This window comes from Teleopsis dalmanni, chromosome 1 (genome assembly GCF_002237135.1).
Source record: "Teleopsis dalmanni isolate 2A chromosome 1, ASM223713v2, whole genome shotgun sequence".
Lineage (NCBI taxonomy): Eukaryota > Metazoa > Arthropoda > Insecta > Diptera > Diopsidae > Teleopsis > Teleopsis dalmanni.
In genome coordinates this window covers 103,917,889-103,932,932 of record NC_051846.1, presented here as the reverse complement: position 1 = coordinate 103,932,932, position 15,044 = coordinate 103,917,889, and the positions used below count along the sequence as shown (strand labels likewise).

At 33.4% G+C, this 15,044-nt stretch overlaps 1 protein-coding gene across 1 annotated transcript in view; it reads left to right on the top strand.

Moving 5' to 3' along the window:
* The first annotated feature begins 1,981 nt into the window (after positions 1-1,981).
* The window catches only part of LOC119667866 (E3 ubiquitin-protein ligase HUWE1-like), a 78,740-nt gene continuing 65,677 nt past the window's right edge, over positions 1,982-15,044 (top strand). The window contains exon 1 of the mRNA XM_038077208.1: positions 1,982-2,611. Coding sequence (XP_037933136.1) covers positions 2,000-2,611 — 612 coding nt within the window. The 5' untranslated portion in view covers positions 1,982-1,999. The remainder of the gene's footprint in view (positions 2,612-15,044) is intronic.

Genomic DNA, 15,044 nt, shown 5'->3' with positions numbered 1-15,044 from the left:
GACCTCACCTATCAAAAATGACACTTGATCGTCCAGTCACAAAACAAGCCAATAAAATTTTATAATTAGTTGAGCAAGACCATCACGCAAGATGTCAATAGATAGCATAGGTATTAAACATCAAGCACATAAAAGTGTGAAATCAGTTATCACATGAAATAATGCAAAGAAATTTAAATGACCGATTTACCATCAGTAAAACGCAACGAAATCGAATCATTTTTAAAACAATGAGTTGCGATAAATACTGGATTAAATATGAAAATATTTAACCTTCAGAAACACTAAAGATGGTTTTTTTTGAGTGTTTGCTGGGATTGGAAAAATTTGTCTATTATGAACCACTTTAGCCTGTTGCAACGGTGTATATGCCCCTCTACTGCTCACTGGAATGCAGCAATCGAAAAAATACGACTAGAATTAGCTAACAAAGAAAAAGTTGAATCATGGTAATGACAGTCCACACATATTTTTGTTGTCTCAGATCAAATTGACAAAACTTAATAAGAAATATATCAACCGTATACCCCTGACCTATGAACATCTAGCTATCATTTATTTCGGTCTCTGCAAAACTGTCTTAATGGTAAAAAATTGGGCGAGTGCTGAAAATGAATTAATGAAGTTTTTCTCCGATAAACCACGGAAGTTATGCGAGGGCTGCTATATATATTTCTAACCTAATAATGAAAATGCGAATATTTATCATCAAAAATTGTTTTATTTTTTTTCAAAGTATTCTCCAGCGTGATTTATACACTTTTGCATGTGCACAATTGTCAAAGCACTTTTTCCACTCCGATTGAAACACCTCCAAAACATGGTTTTTGAACGCTTCAACAGCATCTTCTGGCAACAAAAATCGTTGACCACGTATTTTTTTTTTGATGTGCGGGATTAAATAGAAGTCATTGGGTGCCAAGTCAGGACTGTACGGCAGATGACCCATCAATTCGACGTTTTGGTCGGTCAAAAAGGTGCTGCTTTAAGCCGATGTGTGAGAGCTCGCGTTGTCATGGTGAACAATGATTCGTCTTCTCTTGTTCGCTTTTCGAATTTCTCCGAAGACTTCAGGTGACACTCAAAAGTGACAGTCCTTCGTTGCTCAAGCGGAACAGTCGCCACATGACCAATTTTGCTGAAGAAACAGGCGACCATTTGCTTCGAAGTGCTTCTTTCACGAACAACTTTCGTTAGATTTGGCTCGTTTTCGAAGACCCACATGGTCGATTGTTGTTTTGTTTCAGGCCCATGCACATAGATCCATGATTTGTCACCTGTGACGATCTTATAACGTATTTTTTCAATACGCGAACGTATTTTTTCAACATTTTTTTTGCACCAATCGACACGAGCTTTTTTTTGAGCGATTGTCAAATTGTGCGGAATCCAACAATAACAAACCTTTTTTCCGGCCAGGTGTTCATGCAATATCGAATATATGCTGGTGGGAGAAATACCCAAGAATGCCTCTATTTCACGGTATGTCACATGACGATCTTGCATTATCAGTTCACGCACGGCATCAATGTTCTTTTGAATCGAAAAAACTAAGCGATTATAAATAACAATGGTCAATATAAACTTAATAATAAATAATTTTCAATAAAGAAAATTTTTGTTTGGAGGAAACTTTTTATACAGCCCAATAAAAAATTAGTTTTACTTTATGGTTTACTTATTTATTTATTATATCATAGCATTATTATTGTCTTGTCAAGTTTTTATGATCCACTATTTCCATCGTCATAACATTGCGCCAGTTAAGACTGAAACAGCATAATTGAGAGAAATGTCTTAATAATGACTGAGTTAAAATTAATAACTGTTACCGGAGTAGCAGTGTATGTATGAAAAATTGTTTAATGAATAGCTTTCGTTTTTACTAATTTAACATATCAGTAATTCATAAGCAAATAAATAATTCAATGTTTGAAATTTATGAAAATTAAACCTCAAATTTGTTTTTTATTATTCAGGTGGATATATATCAACTCGAATGCCTTCAACACTACGTAATGTTAATGATGATTCTCGTTGGCATATGAATTCAATTTGGTATGATCCAAATAGTACTTCGCCAGCGCAACATAATAGAAATGCTACAGTTGTTCATCAACAACAACAAATTCCTGGAAAACCAATTGCACTTGTTTTAATGGAAGATGAAGGCAATTTACTTGACCCCGATTCACTCACAACAATTCTTCTGCTATTATTTATTGAAGATTCTAAATCTAATTTAACTCGCCTGCACAGAGTAGTGCGAAATCTTTGTTATCACGTACCCACTCGTGAATGGATTATAAATGCACTTATAAGTATTATTCAAAAAACAAATGATACCGATATTAATTTTTGCTGCAAGAATGGAATAAGACCTCAATGGCTCAAATTGTGTGTAGATGCAGCATTTGGATATAAATCAAACATTTTTGTTATAAATCAAGCGAAAGAACCTAGTAGTAATAATTCTACGACCGTACATCATTGTATAAATATAAATCCCCAAGCAGCACAAATTATTTTGAAAAATTGTATGGACCTGCTTTTTGTTTTAGCTAAACATTTTCCTGGTAGTTTCTTACCTTTCAATAGGTCACACCAAAATGTAAGTAATCGTCTATAGTTTAATTTTAAAACAATTTTTGATGTAATATGTAAGAGCTATAATTGAATATTGTGGATTAGTTATTTTAAACAAAATGCTTACTTTTTCATAAATGATATATTTTGTTGTAGCAGTTGGGCAGTTTAGTTATTTCTAGCGAAACATTCTGATAATTGGTAAGAAATGAATTATCACAACAACATTTAAATAGAAAGTGAAATTTTACGTCAAAAATTTATATATAATATACATACAGTGTTGTGCATAACAAAAGCAACCAAAATGAGGACATCAAAAAAATAAGTTTTTTGTCTACTTTTTACTTTTCATTTCAAAACTCAAATACAGCGTTTAATTTGTTATTGTATTAGCTATTCAGGCCTATTCTGAATCGCAAGGGAATGCGAGTTTGTTCCCTGTTCCCAATTCCCCTATTCTGAATAAATTTGGTATGTTCCCTGTTCCCAATTCCCCTATTCTGAATCGCATGCGAATGGGAGTTTTTTCCTAATTTTGCACAAATTCTCTCCCTACCAAATTGTTGGGGACACAAGTTAAAAAAGTATTAAAAATGGTTTAATTTAATATAAAAGTAACTGAAAATGATCAGATTTTTGAATATATTTTAATAAAATTATTACAATAAATTTAATATTTTCAAAGTTTTATTTTTTGATTAGTTTTCCGAATATATTTTAATAAATTGAATATAACAAAATTTTCATTTAATATATTTTATTAAAATTATTATTTTAATAAAAGTATAACAAATTTGAAATATTTAAATTTTTATTTATTTATTTTATTCACACGGGTTTTTTCCACTAATTAAAGTGTTAACTATTGTTTTTAAAACAATAGAAAAATGAAAGAAAATCAAATTCTGAAATAAGTGGATTCCTAGAATAAGTTAAAATAAGTTAAAACTGCAATTATGTTCAGGCAAAACATTGCTTCTTTTTTATTGTAAGATCTGCACAATTATAAACTCTTATTAGTTCATTAATTGGATCATGAAGGACATTTCTATCCTAATTATATAAAAAAATTAAATTATAATTTACGCAAATTTTGTATAAAAGCAGTGAATGTTTGAAAATAAAGACATTGAAGAATTGATATCATAACGTAAGGTTGTTTTTTAATTAGTTTAAAAAAGAGTTAAAAATTTAGAAAGCATTTGGTTTATTTATTTATTTTACTCATTAAAATAAAAGTTTTTTATTATTTATTATTTACTCATAAAATAACTTATATTTATTTCCGATCATTTGTGCAACAAACAAATAATGCGATTTTAACATTTAAATCAACATATGATACGCAATTCTTTTCTTTGATTTGCTCATTTTCTCACTTTTCGTCATTAAAAAGTGGCATGGTTGCCAAAATTTAACAAAACAAATTTGAAATTGTTGTTGTTCACGAAACTGCTGTCTCCCTAGCGATTCAGAATAAGGGAGCTGTGTGTTCGGGAACAGCGTGGGAATAGGGAGTTTTTTCGCTGGGAGTATTCAGAATAGGCCTGATTATAAAAAAACAACAAAATCTACAATTCTTTATAACGGGTGAAATAATTCACAAAAATAACGAAATATTGCAAAATGCAGCTAAACAATGTTAAACAATAACAACTTTATTTATTATATACATTTCATGGCTTCAAGCATTTGGGAAATTTTTGATTCCCAAAGCGAAGTTTGAGAACAACAACATGTTCTCAATTTAATTTAAATCAGCCGATTAGACTGGTTAATCTAAATTTGGTATTCCATTGTTCAAAATCCATTCTTTTACCAGCTTTAAAATATGTTTTGGGTCGTTATCGTACTGATATACTTATCGGAGTGGCTTTTCTCATTTGCCATGGGGGACCATATGGCTTTCTAAAATATCTTTGTACACATGTTGGTCCATTATTTGATGAATTTTATGAAAAGGTTTAAGTCGAAATCCTGAGAAGCACGCCCAATTCATTACTGGCTTTCTAAAATATCTTTGTACACATGGTGGTTCATTTTTTGATGAATTTCATGAAAAGGTCCAATTCGAAATCCTAAGAAGCTCGCCCAATCTCCATTACTGACCCATCTCCATGTTTCACCGTCGCATGGCAGTTACGCGGACACAAACGTTTTTCTTTTTCGCGACGTACTGTGCACATCCCATCACAATTAGAGATATTGAATTTCGATTTATTGCTGAAAAAAATTGTCTTTCATTTATCAAGAGTTCAATTTATGTGATTCCACACAAAATTAATATTAATTAATATTAATATAAATATTAATTAGAGCAAAAGAAAAAAATTAGCTGTTTTGCAAATGCTTTTTAGTTAACATTGGTTTTTTGACTGGTCTCTAACTTTTGACACCTGCTTCTAAAGTATACCTGCGTACAATACTAAAGTCCTCAGTATAAGCTCATCTACGATCTTTTACGAAGATATAAATGTTTTTTTTTTGTAATTCTTATGATGTTTCGATAAATTCTACGAGTAGTCTTAAGAGGGGCTTCACAAATTAAACCGTTTTAACGGAATTTGTCAAGTTATATTTTTTTAAGAGCCACGAAACAATAAACTTACCAGTTTTAAATATTTTTGCTATTTCAATTGAGTACTGCCATTTAAACATTCTTGTTTCTTTAAACTTCAAAGTAAACATATCACGAGTCATGATAAAACCCGCATCCATTAACTGACTTAATATTGAACTTTATGTTTATGTTCTAATTTGCTTAAAAACATAAAACACAGCATAAAAATGCAAAAAACCAAACAAATATCTTGTTCGATTGCACTTTGCTCATAGATTTTTATATTGATCTTGTGTCGGTTGCTATTGTTTTGCACATCTTCATTTTGCAATATTTGATTATTTATGTGAATTATTTAACCCGTTATGAAAAATTGTAGATTTTGTTGTTTTTTTATAATAGCTAATACTATAACAAATAAAACTCTGTATTTAAGTTTTTGAAGTTAAAAGTAGACAAAAAACTTATTTATTTGATGTGCTCATTTTGGTTGCTTTTGTTATGCACAACACTGTATATGGGTCATTCTTTTACAAACCGGACACCTTTTTGACCTCATCACCTCCGATTTGGCTGAAATTTTTTTTATGAGCTCCTTTCATAAAATAAGAAGACCCGTATCTCGGGAAAAAATTTTGTAATTTTTTTCCTAGGAGATATGGACCCAAGGGGTTTTGAGAATTGGCATTGTAGACACATTTTCAAATGGCTATATCTCAAGTTCTATAAAAGGTAGAAACTTGAAATTTATTGCGTTTTAAAGATAATTGGTTGAACTTTTAAGAAATTGTTTAAACAATTAAGATTGTTTATATTTAAGTACTAATATTTAACCGTTAAATTTCAAAAAAACATATCTCAAAACGGTACGCAACATTTACAACATGTTCTTGTAATCTTACTTTAGGAATCAATAACATTTTCATTTTTTTGAGGAGAAAGTACTGTGTTATTTTTGAATAATAATATTGAAATTAGAGAGTTTGAAAGACCAAATTTAATTTTTAATAGTTTTACTGTTTGTTGTTTTTGATATTTAAGTCTATCATCATTTGCAATGACAGTACTTCTTTTGGATCATCATTATTTATATTTGATTGCAAAAGTGCTGGCTATTACTTCTTGTACAATTAGCAGTTTGGCTTTTTAACAAATTAACAATACATTTATTAACATTTCTCTTTTACTCCAAAAACTTCACTTTTACAATTTACTGTTTCTTCTTTTTTTTTTAAATCAATCAATTAAATTTATTTCAGTATTTAATTTTTTTATTGATATAAGGAAGAAAACTTCACAAATATTTAATATAATTTTAAATAAAATTATAATATTTTTTTAGAGAATTTTCGAATAGCAAAGAAAGAAAGAAAGGACAAATACAAAAATTTTATTGAAATTTGGCTGACCATACAACGCTGTTTCGAGTATTGTCAAGTACTCTTCATCAGTGGTCTTAGGAAATAATCGAATTTTATTTAATTAGTTTATAGTCCGTATATAATTTGTTTGGACTGCAAGTACAGGGTAAGAACTCTTGCCTGTCAAATTAAAAGCGATGACTAATCGTGTTTATCCACAAATAGCCAAGGCTGCACAAATTTTCAATGCTCTAGTTCCAGGTTATTTGTCACTTTTTTTATTTTAATTAGTGACACCAACCAAAGCGCTTGCCATGCTTTAAATTAGAACAAGCTTATAAACCACAGCTTTATTTGGAAACACAAGTTGAAAGTTAAGTTTTTGAGTTCGCCTATATTTTTATTTTCAAAGCTGCTCTTTTTGTAGAGACATTTGTTATGCATATTGTCTACTTACTATATGTAAAGCGTCCATTCTGGTGCTATTTACAAAAAATATCGCTTCTTTGTCACTATAAAGAAAGCGTAGCTTTACCAGCAACAATAATACATGAAATTATAATATAAATAATATAAACTAATGTAGAACCCATGAAACATTTTTTTTATTATTATTTATTATATAAACACAATCTGTAAGAGAATATTTAGTATTACTTATAAATATAAAATAGAATAAAATGATATATAGATATATGCGGGACACTCAGTAGAAAACACCGCTAAAGATTAAATTACAACTAATAATAAGTAAATAGTTGGCTATTAATTTCAGTGAGTTTACAATTACGATTCAGATAAGGTAGCGTAAAGTAGCTCTAGCTGAAATCGGTCGTTTTATTATACGCGGACACAACAGTTTTTGCTGACTGTTTGTATTGTTTCAAACACTGATAGGACGTGGAGATCGCGCTGTAAAGTACTATTTGGGATATACCATGGAGCAGCCGCACATAAACGAAATATTTTTGATTCAAATCTCTGTAATATCGCTATATTAGATTGATGAGACGCCGCTCAAGATGAACACCTCGATACGTCACGTGATCGGATTGTGGTAGTACGTTATTATTTAGTGTGACTGGTGGGCAGTAACCATGGCAAAAAGTGAATGTGATTTTTGCAGATTTAGATTCATTAGCTTTAATACGCCATTTGTTTAGCCATACTTGGATGCTATCTAGATTTGTTTGCAATTGACTAGTAGCGACAGTTGGGTCTTTGCTTTTAGCAATGATCACTGTGTCATCAGCAAAAGTAGCGGTTTACGTTGATGGATTAAGTGGTAAGTCAGCTGTGAACAGCGTGTAGAAGATTGGACTAGTACACTTCCTTGTGGCACTCCAGCTTTTATCGGGAAAATTTTCGTATTATAGTCATCTGTTTTAACCATGAAATATCGGTTATTGATATAAGACTTAGGTAACAAATAGAAGCTATGTGGTGGATCTAATTTCAGTTTGTACAGCAGTCCGGAGTGCCATACCTTGTAAAATCCTTGCGTTGTATCCATGAATGCTACAATGCAGTATTCTTTTTTTTCCAGACCATCTCTTGCGTATTGATAAACTCGATTTATCTGTTCAATGGTTGAGTGGCAGTTTCGAAAGCCGAATTGGTGGGCAGGAATTAGTGAGCGACTTTGTTGATGTGGTTAAGACGCTTTAAAAGTATTTTTTCGAACACTTTGAAGAGCTTTGGAAGTAAGCTTATAGATCTAAAAGATGTAACTAACTCTAATGGTTTACCTGGTTTTAGTATCAGAATAATTTGGGCTACTTTCCATTGACTTGGATAGTATTCTTGTTTAATTATGACATTAAAAAGTTGGTCGATAAACACAATACCAATATTTGGAAGCTCTTTCAACACTTTGGCAGTGATGAGATCGTACCCAGGAGCCTTTTTGATTTTAGTTTTGGTCTTAATTATCCATTTAATTTCTGGTATTGTGGTTTTTAGAACCGGAAAAATCCATTTGATGCGGTATTTGCAGGAAAGTCTCAATTTCAGTGTCGTTTTCATAATTTCTGCATGGGTATGGTTGAAATACACCTTGAAAATGCTCTGCGAAAGTTTGAGCCTTATCGATTCTGAATCTAGCTCACTATCCATTCTACATTTTCAGTGGTGAAATGTGTGGCGTTGATCCATTCAGCTTGCGAGTGACCCGCCATAATGAATAGTCCTTCAATTCAGATAGGTATGCTTCAATGTTTTTGTTTTTGTTCTCCTTTAGGGTTTCTTTAAGTTTTTTTTTATCGCTTTATTCAAACGTCTTTTGTCTTCACGATTTTTTGTTATTTGCCAAATTTGTCGCAATTTACGTTTTTGAATAACTGTTTCTTTATGCCTCTGTCTACGTGCTCTTCTTTGTATTCATTGAAATGCATCGTTGAGTTCCACTCGGCACTCTGTACGGTTGTATTAAATTGCTCGACCGCAGATTCGATATCGTTACCGGTTTTGTGTGGGTTGTTAAATTTTCATTTATGATGCTTCTGAGAATACTCCAGTCTGTACTTTTGGTGTATAATCGAGGCTGTTTGTTCTTTACTAAAATTTTAGAGTTCATCTCCATAATAAGGGGAGAATGATCTCAGGAAAGATCTAAACTAGAATCAATAATAGTGATCTAGAAATGCCTTTATATATGCAAAAATCAATCACGTCTGAAACTTTATTGTGGTCTGTTGTCCAGTAAGTTGCTTCACCAGTTGATGCGTGAAGCAAATTGTTAGCCTGCATAGTCTTAAGCAATTCGCGACCTCTTAGTGTGATTATTCTGGAGCCCCAGTCGGTATGCTTTGCATCAAAGTCCTCAGCAGCTATAAATGTTTGACCAAGCGTGTGGAAAAATTCCTCAAACTGATGTCTTTTAATTTTTTGATTTGATGGGCAATAGATAGAGGCAATATAAATTGGACCTTTATTGTTTTTAACTGTTCTTGATTTTGACTGAAGAAATGGTTTTTCGTGTTTGTTGTACACAGAGTGATCAGTATCGCTCTTCACGATTATCGCAGCTCCTCCGCGAGCATTTTTAGATGGGTGGTTGGCGCTGTATATATAATACCTCGGAATTCTGAGATGGCTTCTTTGGTTGAAGTGGATTTCAGATATTAACATAATATCAATATTGTTGTCAGTGAGGAAGGTCTGTAATTCGCTGCTATGTTGAGCTAGCCCATAGTACTCATTTCTTGCATTAGTGTTTTGAGCATCATTTTCAACTCTGACATATCATTGTTTTCTGAGCTTGTTTGTAGTTCACTAGTAATGGTTTGGCCATTACTTACAACATTAGAGTATATTCGGCCAGCTTGAACGAACTCTGTGCGCGTTGGTGAACTAGTGGCGTCTTTTCTACGGAGAGTACAAACGCTTTTTGTTGAAGCTGCCTGTATTCTTAACAGCCCTGTGCGTGTTGGTGAACTAGTGGCTTCTTTTCTACGGAGATGTAAAAACGCTTTTTGTTGAAGCTGCCGGTATTCTTAACAGCCCTTGTAATTAGCGGGGTGATTTCCGTTGCATAATACACATTTTACTTCATTCATTGACTAGATTATGACTACACTCTGATGTCAAGTGATATCCAGAGCATTTTACACAGTCGGGCGTTCGTTTACAGTAATGCTTAGTATGGCCATAGCGCTGACAATGAGAGTATTGATAAATTTCGCGTTTTTTTCTTGGAGCTTCAAATGTAATTTTTGTGTGCATTAGACTGTAAATACTCTTATTTGTATCTGATAGTTTCAAACCACTTAAAAACAACGGGAGTGGATTTTTGATTGTTCGCTGACGTATATTACTTATGTTGGCCACTTTAAAGCCTAAGCTGTTTATTGTCTCTTCGATTTCATCGACTGGCATAGAAGGTAGGATACATGCCTCTAAATACAACGTTAAACTTCTGTCTTGTTTGAATTTGTAAGTATAAAACTCGGTTTTTTAAGCTTCAAGAGCCTTAGTTATACAGAGTATTTTTTTAGGCTACTAGGCAGTTTTTTGACTTCATTGCTGGCAAGTATTTTTAAATCATATTTAAAAATGGGGCTATTTCATTCAGAAGCTGCCTTAATGGTTATATATTACCGCCTTTCATTCAGAAGCTGCCTTAATGGTTATATATTACCGACTCCTGTAACAAGTATTGGGGGAGACTTTGAGATTATAATTTTTTCATTTTGGACTTTTCTAATGAAAGAGAGTCTTCATCTAACACGGAATATCGGTTAGTTTTCTTTGGGTTCAATTGACAACCAATAGGTATCCAGCTTCTTTTGTTTGATATTTGAACTTTGTCCAACTCCTTGGGGACATGAACGATTTCTTTTTGACGAGTTTACCTGTTGCCATTCTGGTTGCGTTGTTTCACCAAAGATATCTGTTCGAATAGAAGTGTTTATTGGCGTGCTTTTGATGCCACTTACCGATTGAGTTTCGCTTTCTTCATCACCAGTATATTTCCACTTTTTTTTTTGGCTCAAATTTGTGTTGTTTGCGTTTTTTGATGAGAAACTTGTTAAATTATTAATTAATATTATTTTATTAGCTATGGCAATTTCACTAGTTATTTTTGATATATTTCCTTCAGTAATTGCTTTATGTAAAGGTTTGGTTGTGGATTGTTCATTTATTTTAACGTCTTCATTTTCACTAATTAGAGAATGCCTTCGTATAACTTTTTCACAACCGCGCACATAATAATTTTTCAATGCATTTGCAATTTGTGCATTTAATCACACTAGTTTACAGCCAAAAATTTCTAAAGACGAGACATATTTCCTATAGGGAAATTTTCCGTAGAACTCGAAAATCACAATTTTTTTTTCCTGTGTTTTAATTTGCAAAAAACCGTTATTTTGACTTTTCTCAAAACATCACCCTGCATATGGCCCCGTAACTTTATTTTTGAAGTTACCATAGTAGTGTGTGATATATCAAATTAAACTTGTGCGAACATTTTGAGCTACAATGCGTTAATGTGACTTATTTAGTTTCGCTGCTGTAGCTGAAAATGTACAGATGAAAAATGTTTTTTTTTACGCTTTTTTCAACTTTATCGATTTTCAATGTGATGGGACTCCCACAAATATATTTTAAAAAAATTCTTTTTATTATTGACTGTTTTAAGACTGTTTTAATACAAACATTTCGAGTGGCTTAACATAAATCTCGAATAAAAATTTCAGAAGTAATTCGCCATTTTCCAAATTTGCCCAAAATAGTGGTTTTTATTAACAAATCAGAAAAATTATTTTTTCGAATTGGTTTTTAAAATTTAGAGTGCAAATCAAAACAGTATTATGTAAAATTGTACAAATTTTATTTAAAAATTAATATTGTTAAATATTGCGTATTTTGCAACTTGTGTACAAGAGTGTGGTGGCGCTTGTGGCATTCTCTACATCGGAATTTGGAATTACATTTGTATGATGGATGTCCCGATCTGAGACAATTGAAACATAGTGAGTGACTTTTCACAAACTCGCGGCGCTCATCGATAGATATCGATAGAAATGCATTACATTTAGGTATACTGTGCTCAGTTGAATTACATTTGACATATTTTTGTAACCCTTTGTCGACAGAAACGGGAGATGATTTTGATTTGTCCAGAGGTTTTAAATTTGAATTAGATTTTTACTGGGTCAACTCTAATTCTTCACAGCGAGAATCCAAAAATTCAAAAAATTCAGAGATTGACGGCGAAGCATCCCCTCGACTTTCCTGTATCCATTTCCAACAAGATTCAGGGTCAACCTTCTATAATAACAAATGGATACGCCAACAATCACGATTGGTTTGGCCTACTGCGTCGAAGCCCCTTATTGTTTCGTTTGCACCATCAGAAGTTCTCCTCAAAATTGCACAATTTTTCTGCGATCTTGATGAAAGCACCATAGTTATCAATAAATGCCATGACGATGTGCTTAGGGCGAACAAAGCGCTCCAGTAGACGTGTCAACGCTGTACTGTAAGCAACTTCCGTAACTGGAATATGTTTGATAAGAGCAGCAGCTTCATCCTTCAATAGAGATTTGAAATAGTAAAATTTTTACGTAAAAGAAAGATTCTGCTTTGAGTCAATAGAGCTGGCGAATAAATCTCTAAATGGTGGTCAATCTGTATACTTTCTGAGGATTGCGGAATGTTAATTTTAGGTAACTCATTTCCCTGAAATGATGAAACATTAGTAGTGGATGAAATTTGTTTTAAAAATGATGCTTGCTGTTCCACTAGCTTATTCATGATATCATCATCATTTTTAGGTCGCACATTTGGTGCAAGACCCCGTCTCAACGCAAGCATGCAACTTTGAGTGGATAGGTACTTCTCCTTATGTGTAGCGAAATCGGAATCAGGGTCGACGTAGTCAAGAACATTTCGAAACGCGTACATCTCATCCGTTGACCTAACAAACTACTGCCAAATATCTTCTAGATTGTCAGTCCTAGTTAAGATTTCATCGTAGGATACCTTTTCTGGAGGACTGGTTGCGTAAGCAAGTGCCCGAGTAATTGAGCCCTTAAGGCGTCCACGCACGTGCATTAACACATTAACGCACGATTAAGAATACACATTAATGAATTTTCTAAGATCGATTTTATTTAATTTTAAAGTTTTTCAATTATAACAAATAAAAAGCCACGTGCACACTCCGAACTACCACGATAAACAACGAAGCTGAAAGTGTCTCTACAAAAAGGTGGTGTTACAATGCATTTCGCTTTTTTTGAACAAATATACAAAAAGGTGCAATCCCAATGTACAGTGTATTTGGTTCACGAACAATCCGAAAAGGATCTGGTCAGATACGTTCCAATTGCTACCTGAAAAGTTTGAATTTTCGGATAGAAGTGGAGAAAGTGAAGAAAAGAGTTTTACCTCCATTACAGACTAATAGATTAAAATAAAAATTATTAATAAAATCAAAATGGTACTCACCCATGTCCTTGGTGTCCGAACTGTTCCAAAACGTATGCCTCGCATTGGCGTCGCATCCAAATAGTGTCGAAATACCTTTTAATGAGCTGCTGCGTACTAGGGCGACTACTTCGATGTAGACAGAAGCCACAATTAAATTTGATCCACCTAGTATTTTTATCTTCACGGCTGTTAGATCATTCATTATCACTATATTGTGGATGTAAAAAAACATTTATAGCTTTTGTTTTACTAGGATACATAATCTTGGCTTGTCATTATTTCTAATATACAGGTTATTCCAATTTTTCAGCACTAGTCACATGACGTCCTTACATCTGACCCATGGCTCTTGCACAATTCTGACATCGACATCCTCCTCCACTTGTAAGACAGGAAGATTATTCGATGCGCCTTTCGAGTGCTGAAGGTTAATTTGTGCTGTTCTAAACATTCGAGCAGGCTTATTACTTCCCTAATGCTTCTTCCTGAACTTCATATCGTTGAGCAACTTGTTAGCATCTTCCATTGCCCTCATTATTGTTACCTGTTGAGCGAAAGATCTAAATTTTTGTGTATCGTACACCAAACCTGAATTTACAGTCCATTTATTTTATTGGCTTCACGGATTCTTCGTTTATCACTAGTTGGAGTACTTCTCCATGCTCCATTTTCATGACTGGCAGCCAAATGCGAGCCCTTGGTCTTCTTGAAATTTCATTGGCTGGGATAAACTCTTAAACGTTCCAAGAAATTTTTGAGACAATTGGTCGTCGTACTTGGAGACTGCAGCCGCGTACCACTCCCGACGAGTCACATCTCTACAGCGCTTTAAAAAGCATATTAAACAGCGAAAACTTACTTCAAAAGGGCAATAAAGAAAAGCAAGACAAGATGTTACAATGAGATGTGTATGGAGGTCGAGAATAATCTATAGGGACTAGGATACAAAGTGGTTATGAAAAAATTATACAGCTACCTCCAACCAGTTACAACAGTTGCATATAAACTCCACACAATAGTTGAAGGCCTCTCCCTTCAGAGAGCTGAAATAACCTATGCAGTCAAAGACAGTGAGACACATAATGAAACACCTGAGGTTAACAGACAAGAACTGGAAGCGGCAGGCAAAGGGATGGAACTAAATAAAGCTCCCGAGGTTGATGGAACACCAAACCTAGCACTAAAAATGGCTACGGAAATCAACGCTGATTCATTCAGTGTTCGACGCATGTATAAAAGTGAGAACATTTCCCAAGATATAAAAAATACAAAGATTGGTGCTTATACCGAAAGGCAATAACGCGCAAGATGCATCGGTATACCTCCCGATATGTATGATTGATACGGCCTTGAACAGCAATGGTTTGTTATATCGATAATTTGATTTTCGAAAAGCGCGTCAAAGGATACCGTTGGCTCGAAGGTGAAAAAGAATACTGTGTCATTATTACATTGGACGTCAAAAATACATTTAACTCGGCAGACTGGGACACTATTCTAGCAGCACTCTATGGGGAAAACGTCACAAAATACCTAATAGAATTAGTCGTTGATTAGTTTAAAGACAGAGTAGTCTTGTATTATACAGACAGAGACAA